Here is a 19,421-nt window from a genome sequence, read left to right as displayed (position 1 = left end):
ACATCACAAAAAAAGTCAATACATTTTTTCTTTTAAGTACATTTATTTCCTTAAAGTGCAGACCTGTTTCAAGATGAGACCAAACCTCAGAACTATGCCTTCTGTTTCCTCGTTCACAAAAGCAACAAAAATGTCCAAAAAAAGTCAAAAAACGGTCAGAAATCTCTCCTTCTAATACATCCCATATATATATATATATATATATATATATATATATATATATGTGTCTGACTGCTGAATTTGACAGAATAATGGTAATGTAGCTGTGAGCCCAGTGGAGATTGACACCATAGCACCAGTACTAGCACTAGTTAAAGCACCAGTACTAGTTAAGCACCAGTACTAGCACTAGTTAAAGCACCAGTACTAGTTAAAGCACCAGTACTAGCACTAGTTAAAGCACCAGTACTAGTTAAAGCACCAGTACTAGCACTAGTTAAAGCACCAGTACTAGTTAAAGCACCAGTACTAGTTAAAGCACCAGTACTAGCACTAGTTAAAGTACTAGCACTAGTTAAAGCACCAGTACTAGTTAAAGCACCAGTACTAGCACTAGTTAAAGCACCAGTACTAGTTAAAGCACCAGTACTAGTACTAGTTAAAGCACCAGTACTAGCAGCTGGGTGTCTGCGAGGACTGACCGTGGTCTTGGTCTTCTTCTTCTTCTTGACGATAGGAACTATCTTCTTGCTCGGCTCCTTGGTGACGTCCTCGTGGTTCCTCAGCCAGCTGATTTTGGGATACGGGGAACCGGAGACGTAGGCGTCAATCCGGATCTCCTCGCCCTTCTTCACGCACAAACCGGACTGCACGCGGGCGTGGAGCGTCACCTTCGGTTTGTCTGAAAACCAAACAAGAGGTATTACATTCAGAAAGTTCTTGTTTATGAACTCGTCAAAGTACATTTACTGCAGTTTAGACATTCAGGAGGTCACGGCGTGAAGCGCCTGGTGCCGGTGTGTTTAGGGCGGGTCCAAATCCACTTCATTAATCAGAGGTGTGTTTAGGGTACATGGTCCTAAAGGGTTGTTCTTAGTGTCTTCATTAATCAGAGGTGTGTTTAGGGTACATGGTCCTAAAGGGTTGTTCTTAGTGTCTTCATTAATCAGAGGTGTGTTTAGGGAACATGGTCCTAAAGGGTTGTTCTTAGTGTCTTCATTAATCAGAGGTGTGTTTAGGGTACATGGTCCTAAAGGGTTGTTCTTAGTGTCTTCATTAATCAGAGGTGTGTTTAGGGAACATGGTCCTAAAGGGTTGTTCTTAGTGTCTTCATTAATCAGAGGTGTGTTTAGGGAACATGGTCCTAAAGGGTTGTTCTTAGTGTCTTCATTAATCAGAGGTGTGTTTAGGGAACATGGTCCTAAAGGGTTGTTCTTAGTGTCTTCATTAATCAGAGGTGTGTTTAGGGTACATGGTTCTAAAGGGTTGTTCTTAGTGTCTTCATTAATCAGAGGTGTGTTTAGGGTACATGGTCCTAAAGGGTTGTCCTTAGTGTCTTCATTAATCAGAGGTGTGTTTAGGGAACATGGTCCTAAAGGGTTGTCCTTAGTGTCTTCATTAATCAGAGGTGTGTTTAGGGAACATGGTCCTAAAGGGTTGTTCTTAGTGTCTTCATTAATCAGAGGTGTGTTTAGGGAACATGGTCCTAAAGGGTTGTTCTTAGTGTCTTCATTAATCAGAGGTGTGTTTAGGGAACATGGTCCTAAAGGGTTGTTCTTAGTGTCTTCATTAATCAGAGGTGTGTTTAGGGTACATGGTCCTAAAGGGTTGTTCTTAGTGTCTTCATTAATCAGAGGTGTGTTTAGGGTACATGGTCCTAAACTGTTGTTCTTAGTGTCTTCATTAATCAGAGGTGTGTTTAGGGAACATGGTCCTAAAGGGTTGTTCTTAGTGTCTTCATTAATCAGAGGTGTGTTTAGGGTACATGGTCCTAAAGGGTTGTTCTTAGTGTCTTCATTAATCAGAGGTGTGTTTAGGGTACATGGTCCTAAAGGGTTGTTCTTAGTGTCTTCATTAATCAGAGGTGTGTTTAGGGAACATGGTCCTAAAGGGTTGTTCTTAGTGTCTTCATTAATCAGAGGTGTGTTTAGGGAACATGGTCCTAAAGGGTTTTTCTTAGTGTCTTCATTAATCAGAGGTGTGTTTAGGGAACATGGTCCTAAAGGGTTGTTCTTAGTGTCTTCATTAATCAGAGGTGTGTTTAGGGAACATGGTCCTAAAGGGTTGTTCTTAGTGTCTTCATTAATCAGAGGTGTGTTTAGGGAACATGGTCCTAAAGGGTTGTTCTTAGTGTCTTCATTAATCAGAGGTGTGTTTAGGGAACATGGTCCTAAAGGGTTGTTCTTAGTGTCTTCATTAATCAGAGGTGTGTTTAGGGAACATGGTCCTAAAGGGTTGTTCTTAGTGTCTTCATTAATCAGAGGTGTGTTTAGGGAACATGGTCCTAAAGGGTTGTTCTTAGTGTCTTCATTAATCAGAGGTGTGTTTAGGGAACATGGTCCTAAAGGGTTATTCTTAGTGTCTTCATTAATCAGAGGTGTGTTTAGGGAACATGGTCCTAAAGGGTTGTTCTTAGTGTCTTCATTAATCAGAGGTGTGTTTAGGGAACATGGTCCTAAAGGGTTGTTCTTAGTGTCTTCATTAATCAGAGGTGTGTTTAGGGAACATGGTCCTAAAGGGTTGTTCTTAGTGTCTTCATTAATCAGAGGTGTGTTTAGGGTACATGGTCCTAAAGGGTTGTTCTTAGTGTCTTCATTAATCAGAGGTGTGTTTAGGGTACATGGTCCTAAAGGGTTGTTCTTAGTGTCTTCATTAATCAGAGGTGTGTTTAGGGTACATGGTCCTAAAGGGTTGTCCTTAGTGTCTTCATTAATCAGAGGTGTGTTTAGGGTACATGGTCCTAAAGGGCTGTCCTTAGTGTCTTCATTAATCAGAGGTGTGTTTAGGGTACATGGTCCTAAAGGGTTGTTCTTAGTGTCTTCATTAATCAGAGGTGTGTTTAGGGTACATGGTCCTAAAGGGTTGTCCTTAGTGTCTTCATTAATCAGAGGTGTGTTTAGGGTACATCGTCCTAAAGGGTTGTTCTTAGTGTCTTCATTAATCAGAGGTGTGTTTAGGGAACATGGTCCTAAAGGGTTGTTCTTAGTGTCTTCATTAATCAGAGGTGTGTTTAGGGTACATGGTCCTAAAGGGTTGTTCTTAGTGTCTTCATTAATCAGAGGTGTGTTTAGGGTACATGGTCCTAAAGGGTTGTTCTTAGTGTCTTCATTAATCAGAGGTGTGTTTAGGGTACATGGTCCTAAAGGGTTGTCCTTAGTGTCTTCATTAATCAGAGGTGTGTTTAGGGTACATGGTCCTAAAGGGCTGTCCTTAGTGTCTTCATTAATCAGAGGTGTGTTTAGGGTACATGGTCCTAAAGGGTTGGTCTTAGTGTCTTCATTAATCAGAGGTGTGTTTAGGGTACATGGTCCTAAAGGGTTGTCCTTAGTGTCTTCATTAATCAGAGGTGTGTTTAGGGTACATCGTCCTAAAGGGTTGTTCTTAGTGTCTTCATTAATCAGAGGTGTGTTTAGGGTACATGGTCCTAAAGGGCTGTCCTTAGTGTCTTCATTAATCAGAGGTGTGTTTAGGGTACATGGTCCTAAAGGGTTGTTCTTAGTGTCTTCATTAATCAGAGGTGTGTTTAGGGAACATGGTCCTAAAGGGTTGTTCTTAGTGTCTTCATTAATCAGAGGTGTGTTTAGGGAACATGGTCCTAAAGGGTTGTTCTTAGTGTCTTCATTAATCAGAGGTGTGTTTAGGGTTCCTGAATGTGTTTTCCTCGGGACAAGAAAGGATTTTGATGAATGAAGTACTTCTCCATGTGTGAAACGCGTCTGATTGTTTGTGGCGTTTCTTACCGACGGGGTCGGCAGCCTTGACGAGCTGCGTGCTGCGGGACGGCTCGCTGACTCCGGCGGCGTTCTCCGCCCGGACCCTGAACTGGTACTCCGTGTCCTCCGTCAGCCCTGTGACCACGAAGAACAACCTGGGCACCAGGCTGGGCGTGACGCGCTCGTAGCGCTCGCCGTCCTTCTCCATCTTCTCCACGATGTAGCCCTGGATGGGGCAGCCGCCGTCCGAGTCCGGAGCCTTCCAGCTGACCCGGATCGACTTGGACGTCGGGTCCAGAGCCTCCACCTGGATGGGCGGGTCCGGTTTCTCTGCAGAGTTCAGAACAACAACAGCATGTCAGTCTGGGAGCAGTTCATCCATTCAACCCTTATTTAAACTCCAGAGAACGCTGAGTGGATCATCACGAGACAAATTACAACTCAGAAAAAAAGCCCCACCGTCACGAGAATAATCCAAAGACACCGCAACTTTCTGGATTGGAAAACTGATTTGATGAATAAATTAGGATAATAAAGTACAATTATGTAAAGCAATTACAAGAAGAAATTTGAAGGTTTAAAACTAGATTTCTAAATTGTCCAAAAGGCACAAAAAGTGAGCTCATTATAAGGAAGTGTTGTTGTTTGTTACTGCAGTCGGGACCCTTGAGCTACATGCTAACGCTAACATCAGGGGCGATTCCTGGACTTTTGTTTAAAGGGGTGGCACGGTGGAGGGGGGGACTAATAATCAGTCGTAGAAAATCTGCTTAGAAATAAATGAAATAAGGGATAGAACAGCATAATGTAATTCTGCTAATAAAACATCCCATTTATTCACTGATTCTTAAAACTTTGCCAAAAACAGGTTTTAATTTTGAAAATAAAAAGTTGGTTAAATTACAACATCTGAAGGTATATCATTATAGACCAAGGTCTTGGCTGTTCAGCAATGTACCAGTGTCACCTCCCCATTTTGTATTGTTTTCATAAAATAGGCGTTTTTACAGTTATTACTTTGTTTTTGTCAACACCGTCAGACACAATAAAAAGCAAATTATTTTTCATTTATTTGGTCTAATATGTATTTAGAGTTTTTAAATCATTATCTGGCATTCTTAGTACACAGATATGCTGTTAAATGTTGAATATTCACTTTTGTTCCTTTTTTATACTGTTTCACAGGTACTCCCTTAAAAGATCTAACATCATACAACGTTTACTTTAAGCCTAAATAAAAAAAAACGTATTTAACAAACATATATTTGTATTAAAAGGGACTATTACTTTAATAACTCAACAGCACTGAAGAAACATATTGTAAGCATATTCATTTAAAACAAATAAAACTCCCTCTGACGGTGGTGACTTTAGAATTGATGGTGGTGACACTAATCTGGTGACCGTGGCCTCATAACAACATACAATTCCAACATGTATACCACACAAGATGGCTTCTTGCTTAACAACTTCATTTAACTACTGGGTCCAAAAAATAAAAATCCTGAGCATGCATATTATATGAAAGAGTAGGTTTTTGTCACCACCGACAGGTTTTTTGTGACGTCCAGTCTGACGGTGGTGACAAAAACCTCCAAATGGTCCTTAACGGAGGCTAGAAAATATATTTGTTGATCACAGTAAATACGGGCTCACGGCTGTGAATCAGCCACAGCCTCGAGGCCGAACCACAGCCGTGAGGATATCCACCAAAACCTGACGGTGGTGACAAAAAACGACTCTTTCACATGATATGCATGAGTTGTTCACATTAGCCATCTTGTTTCCCCTCTATTGCTAGCTACTTCAGACCTCTTCTTAAAAAGTATACATTTATGTCATAATCTAATCTAAAAAATGTAATACAAAAGAGACGGTGTTGACATGTTATGGTTGCGACAGTAGCAGTGTCCAAAAATATGAACACGTTTAAGAGAAAATAGCAAGTTTAAGGGAGCTTGAGTGATCTTGAAGCATGCAGTAGAGCTGAAGGTTTGAAAATGGGGTCCTCAGGAATGTAGTTGACCTTGTAGTTGCCTGATTTTATTGCTTTTTATAAATATCTGACGGTGGTGACGAATATGTGGGACACATTTTGAGCAACCACGAAATAATAGTAAATATTGTTAAAAACTCACTGTTTGTAGTTTTTAAAACTTATAAGAATGTACTACTTCATGTGGTAAAGATATTTTTCAATTCAATTATTACTTTTAGTTTTTTTAATCAAGTTTAAATGATTATCTCTTATCCGAGGACAACTGATTTTGTAGGTAATGGGCCAGCAAATAATCATTAAATTAAAAAAAAAAAACATAAACCTATAAATGAACCTTACATATGTGCAAAGGACCCCCTGATTATAACCTTGATTCTTTTTATTCATGAAAATGTTATTCATTTCCAACAGAATGAGCACTTTTCTTGGTGGGACATGTTTTTGGCAAAGTTTCAAGAATCAATGCATTATTAGTTCCACTTGTTTTCATTTGAAACACATTTTCTAAAGGCTCAGTCTGCCACTTTCAAACCCAACTGTTCCAGTTCTGGTTCCACGCTCTCACAAGTTTGGACAGATGAACTCGAGACGTTATTGACTCACGTTTGACTTCCTCAGTGATGACGGGGTTGCGCAGGTCCAGGTAAACTCCGGCTCCGACCGCGTTCAGGGCTTTTATTCTGAAGTGGTACTCGCAGTTGATGAACAGGTCTTTGACGGTGTAGGTCAGGACGTTCTCCCCCGACATGACGGGGACGTAGGTCTTCTTGGAGGCCTCGCGGCGCTCCAGCGTGTAGCTGAGGATGGGCGTGCCGCCGTCGTCCTCCGGGGCTTCCCAGCTGATCCGGCACGAGTTCTTGGTGACCTCGCTGGAGCTCATGTCTTTACACGGGCCGGGGAGTCCTGCAGCGTTCAGGGGGGGAGAGAAACGTGTCAGAGGACCAGTTTCTGACTGATGAACCGTGCTATAATGTAACACATTTATGTATTATATGTTTATCTTTAGAGTGTTTTTTATACTATACATCCTTTGCTGCGGCAACACTGTGAATTTGTGGGATAAAAGAAGGATTTTGAATCTTGAACATCCAGAGAAAGTGATGTACCAGCACGGCTGCAGGTAGGTTTTAAGAAACACTGAGGTCTACCGTGTCTGCTGTCGATTTCTCGCCAAAGATTTGCCCAAAATGCGTCAAGCAAACTAAAGAATGTGCGTACACATACTTTAGTTAGCTTGACACATTTTGGGCAAATCTTTGCCCCCAGAGACAGACAAACCAATCAGGAAACCATCTTTCCATGCATTGATAACTTATGGGGCTTTTTAATGCACTGTAATGTAATGTACTGGACTGGACTGGACTGGACTGGAGTGCCCAAAATGTGTCATATATTTATCTTGAAGCTGGACTTTCATAAGGCTCTTTGTAGTTAAATGACATGTAATGTAATGTACTAGACTGGACTGGACTGCACCAGTTCAGTGACGTACAGTTATATGACGGATAACGTACCGATGACTTTGACGTTGACGGTGCCAGTAGCTTTGCCCAAGCTGTTCTCCAGCGTGATGGCGTAGGCGCCCGCATCGCCGCGTTTGCACTTGAGCAGCTCCAGATGAGCGCTGTTCATCTCCACCGTCAGCGACATGCGCTCGTCGGCCTTGCACTCCACGGTGTCCTTCTGCCAAACCATCTTGGGCGTGGGGATGGCCCGGTAGGGGATGTTCAGGTGCAGCTTCTCGCCTTCAACCACCACCACGTCCTGCGCCTCCAGATCCATGGTGGGAGCGCCTTGGGACCACAGACAGAGCGCTAATATTATCGGGGTTTTAAATGACTTTTTTTTTTAATTCTTAAAGGGTAATTTTGTGTTTTTAACATGGACACTATGTCCCCATGTTTGTGTGTCTGAGTGTTTGATGGAACAACAATCTGTGAAACTGGTCCAGTATTAAACCAGAACCAAGCTGTAATGTAACCCTACAGGACTAATGTTCAGCAGCAGTTAGAGTCACTACAAGTTCTGTTGTTGCTGCTGACAGACTCACATTATTATTCTAAGTGTCTGACAACATTATGGGATGGATCCCTACAGAGATAGACCTTTTAGTTAAAGAGTAAGATCCTTTTAGTTTAACATCAAACAGCCCCGAAATCACCATCTCCAAACTCCACCAGACTCCATGTAAATAATCAGGACTTTTATCATGGTAAAACACACTTCATTCAAAGTGGACAGAAACTAAATAAAACTACCAAAAGCCGTCTTGGTTCATCTTTCCACTGTTCCACCAATCACCACTCTGGTTTGATTGAAATAAACCCTTAATTCACCCATTTACATGTGAAGATATGCTGGCTCTATACACACTAAAAGTCCTGATTATTTACATGGAGTCTGGTGGAGATATGCTGGCTCTATACACACTAAAAGTCCTGATTATTTACATGGAGTCTGGTGGAGATATGCTGACTCTATACACGCTAAAAGTCCTGATTATTTACATGGAGTCTGGTGGAGATATGCTGACTCTATACACGCTAAAAGTCCTGATTATTTACATGGAGTCTGGTGGAGATATGCTGGCTCTATTCACGCTAAAAGTCCTGATTATTTACATGGAGTCTGGTGGAGATATGCTGGCTCTATACACGCTAAAAGTCCTGATTATTTACATGGAGTCTGGTGGAGATATGCTGGCTCTATACACGCTAAAGGTCCTGATTATTTACATGGAGTCTGGTGGAGATATGCTGGCTCTATACACGCTAAAGGTCCTGATTATTTACATGGAGTCTGGTGGAGATATGCTGGCTCTATACACGCTAAAAGTCCTGATTATTTACATGGAGTCTGGTGGAGATATGCTGGCTGTATACACGCTAAAGGAACTCTTCCTTTATATTGCACATTTAAATATCTTCATGTTTTAAATTTCTTACATTTGCCCTATTTAGAATATCTAACTGTATTGTATATATTATTTATCTGTCTCTAGCTTTATTTGTACATATTACTTACCTTTCTGTATCTATATATGTATACAGTACAGGCCAAAAGTTTGGACACACCTTCTCATTCAATGTGTTTCTTTATTTTCATGACTATTTACATAGTAGATTCTCACTGAAGGCATCAAAACTATGAATGAACACATATGGAATTATGTACTTAACAAAAAAGTGTGAAATAACTGAAAACATGTCTTATATTTTAGATTCTTCAAAGTAGCCACCCTTTGCAATAAAGTTGACTTGTTTAAATGTGATGTGTGTCTTTGCTTACAGTCAGGGTCCTTGGTGAAGACTTTGTCGGAGATCTCGGAGGGATCGCTGACACCGATGGCGTTGATGGCACGGACCCTGATGACGTACTTCTTCTCCGGTTTGATGCCGTCGTCGATCCTGAACTTGAGCTCTTTGACGGGTCTGTTGTTGACGCGCAGCCACTTGAGCTCCGGCCGCGCCTCGGCCACCTCCACGTGGTAGCCGGTGATCGGCGAGCCGCCGTCTTTAGCCGGAGGCTTCCAGCAGACGTTGATGTGCTGCCGGCTGGCGTCCGGGACCGAAACCTCCAGAGGGGGAGAGGGAGCGCCTGGAGAGACAGGACGGAGGATCAGTTTACGTCTGTTTAAATATGCAAATGAAGCATTATGTAAGGCTAACTTTTAGTGAATTTGGGAGAAATCTACAGTCACAAAAAGGTGGAATAAATGAATGTTTTCTTTCCCCTAGTCTAAAAGAAGACAAGTTATGGAAGATAAATAGACTGAATAATGATGTTTATTTATGTCTGAACTCAAACTTTCATTCTTCACAGTCTGCTACAGGGTGGTTGGCATAATTTGGGATTATTATAATGTGTTAATCGATTGACAGCCCTAAAGCAAGTATCTTCCAAGTCTGTCTTATACGTACATACACACATATAAAATAGACTGAATAATGATATTTTCTCCTTACAAATGATCCACAGACACAGAACAAAAGTTAATGAGATATTTTGTCGTTAGTCTGCAAGAAGATATGTTATGGAAAATGCCTCAACTGAAAAACTATGTGTTTGTGTGAGTGTCTCTCCTTAAAAATGATCTACGTTGATCCACAGAAAGACAGAGGAACAACTCCCTCTGTTACGAGTATTTTCTAATGATAATCTAATATCTACGTGGTGCTCTCTTACTGGTTGCGTCCTCGACAGTGAGGACCTCGGTGGGTTCGCTGGGATCTCCGACTCCGGCTTCGTTCTCGGCTCGGACCTGGAACTGCACCTCGGAGCCTTCGTCCACGTCCGTCACCGTGAACTGGGTCTGTCTGTCCGGAGTCTTGCAGCACTTCAGCCAGCGAGTTCCCAGCTTCTCCTTCTTCTCTATCACGTACCTGCGAGGGGTTTTATCGAGTGTAGTTAAAGCAAAGATTCAGGACAAGACGGAACATGAAGCTACGTGCAACGCTCCACGACAGAACATTTCAAAAACTTCGAGAAAAAGCAATAACAATATGAATAATGCAACAAAAACATGACAAAAAACTTTGTTATAAAGGCGACAAAATATGTTGGAAAATTTTTGAAAAAAAAACATCATAAATAACATAATAAATAACATCAGAAAAAACGTCAACAGGAACGCCAGAAAAACCGGCAAAAAAGTGACAAAACGTTGGTTTTAGGCCGGCTCTGAATTAGTTTTCCCGAAAACTTTGACAAAAAAGTCAGAAAAAAAACATGCACAAAAACCCCCAAAAATGTGAAAAAAATGTCAACAAAAACGTCGGAAAAAAACATGACAAACAACATCGAAATAACGGTCCCATAAGCGTTGAATAAGCTTCGTGAAAATGCCAAATACGTCAAAATACGTCAATAAAAAAATAAAAAAAGTTTTTTTCTTAAAGTTTCAAGATGAGACTAAATTTCACCTATCTATCTATCTCTCTATCTCTCTATCTATCTCTCTATCTATTTCTACCTATCTATCTAGTCTTACTTGGTGATGGGTCTTCCTCCGTTGCTCTTGGGAGCTTCCCACTTCAGCTCTACGTGTCTCTTGGTGACCTCCACCACGGTCAGGGCGTACGGGGGCCCGGGGGTCGCTGCACAGACAAACACAAACATCAATATACATAAAAACTCTCTGCACGCTCGTTAAAATGACAATACATAACACCAAACGCTAGGGGCGTCTGGTGACATGAGCAAGGAGAAGTTTAACGATAAAAAACCTGCCAAAAGACTTGAAAAAGCGACATAAAAAACGTGGAAAAAAGGGAGAAAAATGCTGGAAAAGAGACAAAAAACAGTTTACAAAAGAACTGCAAAAACGATGATATACAGGTGTTTAGGCACTATCAAATATCTTGAAAAACTGTTCATATACCTGCTCTAACCCCCCAAATAAACCGTGAAAAAACGTTGAATTATGCGATCGCATAATCGCCATATGTTGCCACCCCAAATCAAGTCAAGTCAAGTTTATTTCATCCATAAAAATGGAAATTACAGTGCTCACACCCGCCTAATACAATACAATACAATACATAAATACAATACAAAATTTATAAAAATGTACGTTTAAAGTGCTTGTTGTGCTGTCTGATAGCCTGAGGTATGAAAGAGTTCGTGTCACGGGAGGCATTAGCCTACCACTACGTTCCATAACTCTACCAGATTATCAGATTATCATGAAGAGGGTGACCCGGTTCCCCCATAAATATTGTTCTAGATCCGCCCCTGTCTGTGACTGCTGCCGACTTACTGAAAGTGTCTTTGGCGAGCACGGCGTCCTCCAGCTCGCAGAACTCGCCCGTCCCGGCGGCGTTCTCGGCGGCAACACGGAACACGTAGAGCGATCCCTCGTTGAGCGGCGTCACGGTGTACTTCAGATCCTTCACCGTGGTGTCCACGCTCTGCCACGCCTTCCGCCGCACGTCGCGCTTCTCCACCACGTAGTTGGTGATGGGCGAGCCGCCGTCGCTGCTCGGCTCCTGCCACTTGAGAGCCGCGTCGATCTTGGTGATGTTGGACACCTCCAGCCACTGGGGCGCAGAGGGAGGATCTGGGGAACAGGGGGAAGGAGGGGAAAAGGGAATCAAAGACAGGCGAAAAACACCCAAACATGTAAAGCAAGTTTTAGACTTTAGTTTGAAACCTGAACCCCGAATGTTTACAACTTCTGGAGAGCAGTTTCCTTGAATTTTGATTAAAAATCCAGATATTCTGTAGTTCTGTAGTTGTTTTGTTGAGTAGAAGTTTCCTAAAACAAACAGGATGAAGGTGAACAGATGTTGCAGAGAGAGAGAGAAAGAGATAGAGAGAGAGAGAGAGAGAGAGAGAGAGACAGAGACAGAGAGAGAATGAGAGAGAGAGAGACAGATAGAGACAGAGAGAGGGAGAGGAGAGACAGATAGAGACAGAGAGAGAGAGAGAGAGAGACAGAGAGAGAAAGGAGAGACAGATAGAGACAGAGAGAGAGAGAGAGAGAGAGAGAGAGAGAGAGAGAGAGAGAGAGAGAGAGAGAGAGAGAGAGAGAGAGAGAATGAGAGAGAGAGAGAGACAGAGACAGAGAGAGACAGACAGAGAGAGAGAGGAGAGACAAATAGAGACAGAGAGAGAGAAAGACAGATAGAGACAGAGACAGAGACAGAGAGAGAGAGACAGAGAGAGACAGACAGAGAGAGAGAGAGAGAGACAAATAGAGACAGAGAGAGAGAGAGAGAGAGAGAGAGAGACAGACAGAGAGAGAGAGGAGAGACAAATAGAGACAGAGAGAGAGAGAGAGAGAGAGAGAGAGAGAGACAGAGAGAGAAAGAGAGAGACAGCCCTACGTTCCCAGATCCCTATGGTCTCACATTTCTAGGACATTTTCAAAATTAGGTCTTGTGTTCCTACATTTCCCTTCAATTTAAGCCCTATCTTCCCACAACATTAAGGTTAGGGTTAGGTTGGGTGTACTTGGCTACCAAATTGGTAGAAAGGAGGATAGAATCTGATACAAATTTATGAAAAAGGAAATGTGGGAACATAGGGCCTAATTTTCAGTGAAAAAAAAATTCTTAGAAATGTGGGAACATAGACACGCTCCCCCTTACAGAATCTCTCCTTGCAGACGATTGGCTGGCTGGGCTTTTGTTATTATTTCTTTATATAGAAGTTAGTTTAGATAAATGGCCCGTTGTTTGTTACTCACAGAGCCTCTCCTTGCAAACGATTGGCTGGCTGGGATCGCTGGGCTCGCTCTGGCCCGCCTTGTTGACGGCTTTGACCCTGAACGAGTACTCCTGCTTCTCGATCAGGCCGGTCAGCGGCGTCTCCGTCTGCGTGATGTCCTCGGCGATGCGGATCCATTCCTCGCTGCCCGTCTTCTGGAACTCCACGATGTAGCCTTCGATCTTGGCGCCGCCGTCGTGCTCCGGCCGCGTCCACGCCAGCTGAACGGTCGTCTTACCGACGTCCCTGATGACGGGTTTACCGGGAGCCCACGGAGGATCTGCAGAAGGCCAGGCAACTTTATTCGTACAGCGCAAATTATACAAAAGGCAACTTCAAAATACAAAGGACAATCACAACAAGAGAAAGAGCAGTGTGTGTGTGTGTGTATGCAGTGTGTGCAGCGTGCAGTGTGAGTGCAGTGTGTGTTTGTGTGTGCAGTGTGTGCAGTGTGAGTGAATGTGTGTGTGTGTGTGTGTGATTGCAGTGTGTGTGTATATGTGTGTGTGTGTGTGTGTGTGTGTGTGTCCGTGTAAATATGATAAAAAACTAATTTAAAAATTTAAATAATTCAAATAAGCCAGAAAGAGTACATTTAAGGACAAGAATGAAAAGTTAAGAATTAAAATGATGTGTCAGGTTTATTAAAAAGCCCTGATTTTTGATTTCCAGGTGTTTATAAGGTTTGTAAGAAGAGTCTATACCTATCATGCCAATTAAAGCCATCATTGTGTAAGAATTTCTCCCATCTAGCGATGACATTGTATATGACAACAAACTGAATATTACTTTCTAGCCCCTCCCATTCCGAGTGCGTATTAACTCCTACGGTGGCCGTATTATTCCAAGAAGTACGATTTTGTCCATGAGTGTTCCTTCCAGTGTAATACTAGTCTTACATTTTCGTTATTTTGGTACCATTTCATACTTGCTCCTCATGAGCTCTTTCCATCTTGGAAAAGTCACTCCAATATTAACTGTGGTCTTGTTGCTTTGCCTGTCGCGTTGTCGTTTTAATTCTCGTATGTATTCTGTATTATTCTGAATGTCAGATTCTACGCTTACGAGAATACTTTGATTAGTTGGTGTAAGTAATTAAACATGAATGAGCACATATTTGTGAAAGAACAAAGTATTTTTTACTAAAATTCAACTCAAAACATTACACAATGGAGCTTTAAGTAATTAAAGTATAATCTTTAGGTTTCCGACTGAACTAAAGTATAGTAATGTCTGATGGACGTGTGACGTACCGATGGGATCTTTGATGAGGACGGGATCCGTCTCCACGCTGGGTTTACCAGGTCCGGCCAGATTCTCCGCCAGAACACGGAAACTGTACTTCATCTTGGTGGTGAGTCCCTTCACCCTGGAAACACACACAGCAAACAAACTTTCAACACATTTCATTCACATAAGATAGGGCTGTCAAAATGAACATGATAGTGAACTAGTTAACGCTAATTCCTTTTAATGCCTCTTGACAAGAATGTTGCTTTCAAGTTGATAAGAGCATTAAAAACTTATATAAAGACTGGGGATCTTACATATTAACATATTCTTTAATGTTAGATGTGACATGATTGTCTTTAGATTTGAGATGGTGTCACACTTTAGTCTTTGCAAAGTATTCTAATCTTAACTTTCAGAATGTGGCCCTTTTTTCAAACCTTAACTTCTTCCACATTTTTCCACGTAAAAACTTCATTCAAACATCAAAATATTCAGCTCAATTAGGAATGACCAGATATGACTTCACTCATTTGAAACATTCATAATTTCCCAAATATTCAATGTTTTCTACGACATGTTTTCCCATTCAAACAAATTTGAAATTTGACACAAATTCATACATCTTCAACGGCTATATTCTTATTCATAGGTTCACTGAGAAACTGCTCTCAAACTTCCACTCTTCACAGTCTGCTACAGGACGGTTGGCATAATTTGGGTTCATTAAAATGTTTTTTTGTTGTTGTTTTTTTAAAGAATATTTTTTTGGGGTGTTCCCTTTAATAGACAGTGACAGTTGATAGACAGGGAAGGGGGAGAGAAAGAGAGGGGATGATACACAGCAAAGAGCCGCAGGTTGGATTCAAACCCGGGCCGCTGCTCAGGACTCAGCCTACATGGGGCGCACGCTTTTATTGGGTGAGCTAGAGGTCACCCCAGAAGTGTTTACCCTATTAAAATGTTTTAATCGGTTGACAGCCCTAAAGTAAGTATCTTCCAAGTCTATCTTATACGTATATACATGTACATATATTATACAAAAGTGTAACTTGATTTAAGCTATTACTGATAGAAGTTTATCTTCCTGCAGACTGATGCTAGCTTGCTAGATGCTTCGTACACACGTACCTTAACGTTGTGTCTTTGTTGGGCAGTTTGTGCTTTTGTACCAAAACGTTGTGTCTTTGATGGGCAGTTTGTGATTTTGTACCTAAACGTTGTGTCTTTGTTGGGTAGTTTGTGGTTATGTACCTAATCGTTGTGTCTTTGTTGGGTAGTTTGTGGTTATGTACCTAATCGTTGTGTCTTTGTTGGGTAGTTTGTGGTTATGTACCTAATCGTTGTGTCTTTGTTGGGCAGTTTGTGATTTTTTACCTAATAGTTGTGTCTTTGATGGGCAGTGTGTGGTTTTGTACCTGAATGTTGCGTCTTTGATGGGCAGTTTATTGCATCTGATCCACTTGTCAGCTTCCCGGTCGAACTTCTCGATCCAGTACCCGGTGATGGGACTGCCGCCGTCCTCGTCCGGCTCAAACCATGTCAGAGTTACGGCGTCCTTGGCGATGTCGGAGGGCGTGACTCTGGTCGGAGCACCGGGAGGATCTGGCACAGAGAGAAAAGTTATTTATTATGGGATATTTATGTTTCATACCCATACATAGAGTCTTCAACCCCTACTAAAAACAGTAACAGCTAGAGAGTTCATTCAACATATCTCAAAAACATGTTCAGAGTTAAACTAACTTCTGGAGTGTTGAGAAATATTTGTACATTAAGTCTTTGAAGGAACCGTAGTTGATAGAAAGTGAGACCATGGTGGAAACCAACGTACCGAAGGAATACTTGGCGATGATGGGCACGTGTTCTGCGGGCTCGCCGATGCCGTACTGGTTCTCAGCGCTGATCCTGAACACGTACTCCTTCAGAGCGACGAGCTTGCAGGCTTTGAATGTGGTGTGTTTGACGGTGGCCGACAGCTTCACCCACTCCTCTTTGTCCATCAGCCGGCTCTCCACGATGTAGTTGGTGATGGGGGAGCCGCCGTCGTCCCTCGGAGGGTTCCACGCCATGAAGCACGACTCGTTGGTGATCTCAGAGATGTCGAAAGCGGCCGGAGGGCCGGGTTTATCTGAAGAGGACAGGATGCAACGTGAAAAATCAAAATTTCATCTTCGTTCAGGGTGGTTACGTGTCAGGAAAAAAACATTTTGACTCTCATTTCTAAAGAGGCAGAATGTAAAATATGCTGAAAACGCTGAATTTGATTTTTATAACCCCGGGCCACACGGAGTCTGCAGAATTTCCAGCAGATTTTAAACTAATTAGAAAAAAAAAATTAAATAGCACATCTCCACTTCTAGCTAGCTGAAAAACTGTCTGCTAAATTCTGCAAATTTTCATACTGGAGCAGCGCTGAAGTCTGCAGATTCTGTTTGGGTCTGATGATAAGATATTTTATGATTACTTGTCCAGTGTTTATGATTTGTTTGAGTTCATATCCAACAACATGGTGGGTAAGCAAGTGTTTAGAATGGTTTGTTTACGCTAACAGGTAACTTTAACTTGAAGGCTTCCCTTGACTGCCACAACCAAAAGCCCAAAGCCCTGTCAGATGAATCATGTATCCCTTCATCAACTCACACTGTATGTTCCAAATGTATAACACAATTTATCATATAGCCTAAAAGTGGATTTTGTTGTCTCACCTGTCAATATTTAGGTAGGTTTGGTCAGAAATCACAAACCTTCTAGGCTCCTACTACTTGAAGTGAAGCTGAATGTTTCAACCATTTCTCCATGAACGTTACTTTGAGCCATTACTTTAAGCTAACTATTTAAACTTTTAGCTATTTCAACGGTTAGCTAACTATTTCTACTATTAACTATTTCCACATTTAGCTATTTCTACGGTAAACTATTTCAACTTTTAGCTTTTTCCGCGGTTAGCTAACTATTTCAACTTTTAGCAAATTATTTCTACTTTTAGCTAACTATTTCTACTATTAGCTATTTCTACAGTTAGCTAACTATTTCAACTTCTAGCTATTTCTACTTTTAGCTAACTATTTCAACTTTTAGCTTTTACTATTGTTAGCTAACTATTTCAACTTTTAGCAAATTATTTCTACTTTTAGCTAACTATTTCTACTTTTAGCTATTTCTACTTTTAGCTAATTCTACAGTTAGCTAACTATTTCTACTTTTACTATTTCTACTTTTAGCTATTGAAGTGACAGTAATACAAATAAAATCTAAAAAACAACTGTGCTGCTCTGGTAAGTGAAGAATAAGTTCATTGTGTCGGGTACTGGTTTGGATGTTGTGGCTAAGTGTAACAGCTAGCTACAGTTTGGGCTACAGTTTAGCTTTTATAGATTAGATAATGAACACGTCTGTACCGAGAATGTTGACGTCAATAGTGGCGGTGGCGCGTCCGCAGGCGTTAACCGCCTCAATGATGTAGGTGGCCGTGTCGCCTCTGGTTGTCTTGTCGATGGACAACTTGGAGTGTCCCGGCTGAGTGTCGATGGCGATGCGGTCGTCGGCCCGTAGCACATGGTCGGCCTTGGTCCACTTTACGCGGGGGTCAGGCTTCCCTTTGACGTCGGCTGGAAGTTCGATCTTTGTGCCAGCCCGGGCCGTCAGACCGGCCAGCAGCTTCACATCCAGCTGGATCTCTGGAGCCTCTGTGGAGGGTTTAGAGACAAGAGTCAGAGGGAAACAAACAGGATCTCTGGAGCCTCTGTAGAGGGTTTAAAGCATACACTGTTAATATTAATGGACAACGCATCCGGTTCGGCAAAATGCTGCAAATGCGGAATTGCCTTAAACCTGCATTCTATCTGAATTCCTGCAGGGGGAGAATCCTTAAACCTGCATTATATCTGAATTCCTGCAGGGGGGAGACTCCTTAAACCTGCATTATATCTGAACTCCTGCAGGGGGCGACACAAGCGGTTGCGTAAGGAGGTCGGTTTCTGTAGAAGTCTATGAGAAAGTGACCCACTTCTCATTTGATGTATTACCTCTGTAAACGTTTTCATAATGAGTTTATGGTCTCAATCGCTAGTTTTAAGTCTTCTGCAACACAGAATGATGTTCATTTTTTTGATTATGGTCTCGTTGATTTTAAAATTGGCGATAAAGCCGGGTGTGTTTTAGGGCGTGGCTATGATGTGATTGCCAGTGAAATGAAACGTAGAGTGTAAGTAGCTCCTCCCTCACTCCTCCCTCTCATCTAAAATCATCCCATCCTCAACCAGGATGGTGCGCAAACTGGACTCATAGCAGGTCTCCACAAACCAATGGGTGACGTCACACACGCTCTGTCCATTCATATTTACAGTCTATGGTTTAGAGACAAGAGTCAGAGGGAAACAAACAGGATCTCTGGAGCCTCTGTGGGGAGTTTAAAGACAATTGTTAAAGGGAACATACAGGATATTTGGGGATGTTTACCTCTGGCATCAACGGCCTGGATCTCATCGGTGGCTCTGCACGGTCGACTGGCTCCAAGCTTGTTGAAAGCTCTGATTCTGTAGGCGTACCACTGGCCCTCGACCAGGCCCTTCACCTGGAACCTGTCGGCACAAAACATTGTTTTATACGAGACTGTCCATAAATATATAACAGGACACAAGTCACAAATGTCCTAAGGACACAGTTTGACGGACGGTTTAATCTTACTTCAGCTCAGGAATGGGGTCTCCGCAGGGCTCCCACTTGTCGGTGCCGCGCTGACACTTGTCCACCACGTAGCCTTTGATCGGGGCACCGCCGTCGTACTTCGGGGGCTCCCAGAACAGGAAGATGGTCTTGGCGCTCTTATCACGCCACTTCAGGTTCTCTGGAGGATCAGGTACAGCTGGGGAAAAAGACATAACGGAGATCAGATTTGAGATATATGTAAAAATATCTCATAAAGCCGGCTTTAGTGGGAGTTACTTGCAGTCAGATTCATCTCCTACATCTACATCTCCAGCGCTACGTTTTGGTTTTTAAGTGTTTGAGACCCAATCAGGAGGAGAAACACTGGCGTCAGTGTCGGTGTTGCCAAAGGTCTCAACACTGCCCCGCAGATTCCAAACGTAAACGGGTCAGAAGTGTTT

General features: G+C 42.2%; 1 protein-coding gene across 1 annotated transcript in view; it reads right to left on the bottom strand.

Annotated features, from left to right (window-relative positions):
* The window catches only part of LOC114563906 (titin-like), a 288,313-nt gene that overhangs the window by 113,443 nt on the left and 155,449 nt on the right, over positions 1-19,421 (bottom strand). Inside the window, 15 exon segments of the mRNA XM_028590893.1 lie at positions 642-841; positions 3,900-4,202; positions 6,475-6,774; positions 7,386-7,664; positions 9,160-9,468; positions 10,057-10,253; positions 10,862-10,967; positions 11,630-11,929; positions 13,061-13,360; positions 14,334-14,449; positions 15,729-15,915; positions 16,145-16,441; positions 17,712-17,999; positions 18,772-18,893; positions 19,000-19,177. Of these exon segments, the coding sequence (XP_028446694.1) occupies positions 642-841; positions 3,900-4,202; positions 6,475-6,774; positions 7,386-7,664; positions 9,160-9,468; positions 10,057-10,253; positions 10,862-10,967; positions 11,630-11,929; positions 13,061-13,360; positions 14,334-14,449; positions 15,729-15,915; positions 16,145-16,441; positions 17,712-17,999; positions 18,772-18,893; positions 19,000-19,177 (3,482 nt within the window).

Source organism: Perca flavescens, chromosome 11 (assembly GCF_004354835.1).
Source record: "Perca flavescens isolate YP-PL-M2 chromosome 11, PFLA_1.0, whole genome shotgun sequence".
NCBI classification, from domain to species: domain Eukaryota; kingdom Metazoa; phylum Chordata; class Actinopteri; order Perciformes; family Percidae; genus Perca; species Perca flavescens.
The sequence above is the reverse complement of the archived record's forward strand: the minus strand, read 5'-3'. Positions and strand labels throughout refer to the sequence as shown.